We start from the raw sequence: 2,611 nt of genomic DNA on the forward strand, positions 1-2,611 counted from the left end.
TCGACAAATCGATGACGCTTGATTAATGACGAACAGTTGCCCGTACAGTTTCACGGTTCGTGGACCGTGTATTCACCGGTTCCGTGATCTTTGAACGGAAGAGAGGAACCGGAAGTCATCGTAAATCAAGTGTTATCCGTACGCCGACAAATATCACCAGACGGATCGATGATAGATCATCGGTGAATTGGCATATAGACGCTTTTGTGGCCGATTAATCGATAATTTTGACTGTCTTTCGATGGATTGGCACGAATAGGAACGAGATCGATCGGCCGACTTACGTGGAAAAGGGAATCCATAAACGATTTCCCAAAGGGGCCAAAGCTATCGCTTTTCTCATATTTTCAGTTGCTTCTTCTTGGAAATTTATTTTCCACTCTTTTTTCTCTTCCTCTTCTTTTTATTCATCTATGCTTCGTTCGTTACTTTTTACTTTTCTTATCGATTCATCCCGGAAGGGGAGAAAATTCGAATTCTCTATTTCTATTATTCGTTGGTAATTTTTTAAAACAATCGAGTAACAGGTAAACGATTTATCAGAAATTCGATCGGATGATCGAAAGAAAAAAAAGAAAAAAAAAAAAAAGATTAAGAATGAAAGGGGGAAATGGATTGATTGGGTTAAAGTGAAAAAGGAGGAAATAAAATTGCTCGTTGGCCATCGAAACCGGGCTGAGAAATGGCGACGAAATGGCGAACAGCATGATGGGATCTGGTGATTTCTCGCAGAGGGGTGTGCAAGGTGGTTGTTGCCGTCCGGGACGACTGGTGGACGTCGAGGGAGATCCTCTAGGAGTGACAGGACCTCTCCTGCCAAGGGATAACCAGGAATATAGATCACCCAGCGAGGACAGCGGTCTCGGGGCCGACATGCCCAGGACCAGGTCGAGAAGGCTCTAATAAAACGAGAATCTTTTCCCATTTCTCACTCATACTCTTGAGGCTCTCTTGATTTTCTTGAAGACAACTTGTATATATTCTATCCATTTTTTTTTCCCCTTTCTTATCTCTTATGTCTGTTGACAAAAATTGTTGACATCGTTTGCAACGGATTTTCTATCAATAAAATTATAATCTCAGAGTTTTGAAATCGATAACAATTGGATTTGGAAAACTTTGGAAATGCGAGGATAAGAAGAAATTTTTCTTCGATTTTATTTTAAAAAAGAATATTGGATTTGGATATCGACATAAGAGTTATAAGTAAAAAATATAAAGAAATTTTTTGGAAATTCTTTCAGTCAGAGAAGATACACTTACGAAGAAATTTGCCGTACGATCGTGATATTTAATTTGCATTGCGAGTTCAAGAAAATCCAAGTCGAGCGTTCAAGTTTGCCATTCAGAGTAAAGTTTGCAGTTACACTTGAGACGTAACTGAGTTACATCGAGTGGCTTTAAGGACACCACTGTCGCTTGATTGGTTCGAATCGTTTCGTTGCGTACACGTTGCGGACCGATTTCTCGAATGCCCGATTATTTCCTTTTCTTACGGTAATTCCGATCAATTTTTCAAATTGCTCCCCGAAATATATTTAAAATATTTATTTTTCGAAGAAAGAAAGAAAGAAAATTCATTCCAAACAGAAAAGAAACGTATTTCAAAAATAATTCTGTCGAAAGATATTTTATTCCGAACTTACAGGATCCTCTTCCCTTATCACTCTTACTTTCTACCCTTAACTTAGAGGAAAATTTTAGAATCTTCTAATTTCTCACTCGTCATCAAATCAAAACCATCTTTATCGACTTTCAAGAAACCGATCGATTCGCATTATCAAATTCTTCTTCCTATTCTTCGTTAAAAAAAAATTCTAACCTCCAAAAATTTCCCTTCCTCGATAACAAACGTTCTCAACAACATCCACGCGCGTACGCATTCCCTTAACGGATTAATCCCCAATGCCAATCGTCCCAAGAATCCAGCTCCCAAACAAAGGAGCGAAAATCGAGAGGACAGAGACAAAGAAAGAAAAAGAAAGAGAGAGAGAGAGAGAGAGAGAGAGAGAGAAGGAAAGAAAAGAAAGAAGGAGAAAAGATTCAGGATTCCCAGTAAGCAGGGATAGCTGTAATGGCGTTTCTATGTCGGATACACGAGGTACATCGATATTTCATTTCCTACCAGGCTCGATCTGGCTTTAGCGTCTATCTCCCGCATTTGACCGGCCACCCCCTTCGACGCCACCTGGTTGGCAGCAGGTATGTACACGGATAAGCAGACACACGGCGGGGGTGGCAGGGGGGACGAGGCAAATAGCGGCCCGGTACTCGTGTACCCTGTGTGTACTCGCTCGCGTGGGTGGACTCGCGTGCAATAGGGGATGGCGTATCGACGGTCAACTCACTGGTGGATCGTTCGATTGATTCGCCTGGATTTTTTTTTTTTTTTCACGTACGGTCAAGGGAGCGCGTCGTAAAGTGTAGATCGATGAGGCGGGATAGAGATGGTGTTGCTTCTTCTGAAGGGGCGAAAAGAGAGGAGAGAGGGCAGTTTTTATGCTTGGAAAGCGTGAAAGAGGTAGGATTAATCCGATTTCGAAGGTGAAAATATTTACCAAAGGGTTTTTCCATCGAGTTCTTTTTTCTTTTTTTTTTTTTTTTGAGGATG

At 41.0% G+C, this 2,611-nt stretch overlaps 1 protein-coding gene across 9 annotated transcripts in view; it reads left to right on the plus strand.

The window, feature by feature from the left end:
* LOC102673940 (whirlin) overlaps window positions 1-2,611 on the plus strand; it is a 92,654-nt gene that overhangs the window by 62,347 nt on the left and 27,696 nt on the right. For 6 of the 9 annotated variants that reach the window (XM_031509696.1, XM_031509697.1, XM_031509698.1 and 3 more), the window contains one exon: window positions 733-887. The exons of the other annotated variants lie outside the window; for them this stretch is intronic. In XM_031509696.1, the coding sequence (XP_031365556.1) occupies window positions 733-887 (155 nt within the window). The remainder of the gene's footprint in view (window positions 1-732; window positions 888-2,611) is intronic. 9 annotated transcript variants of the gene reach the window in all.

Source organism: Apis dorsata, unplaced genomic scaffold, assembly GCF_000469605.1.
Source record: "Apis dorsata unplaced genomic scaffold, Apis dorsata 1.3 scaffold_169, whole genome shotgun sequence".
NCBI lineage: Eukaryota > Metazoa > Arthropoda > Insecta > Hymenoptera > Apidae > Apis > Apis dorsata.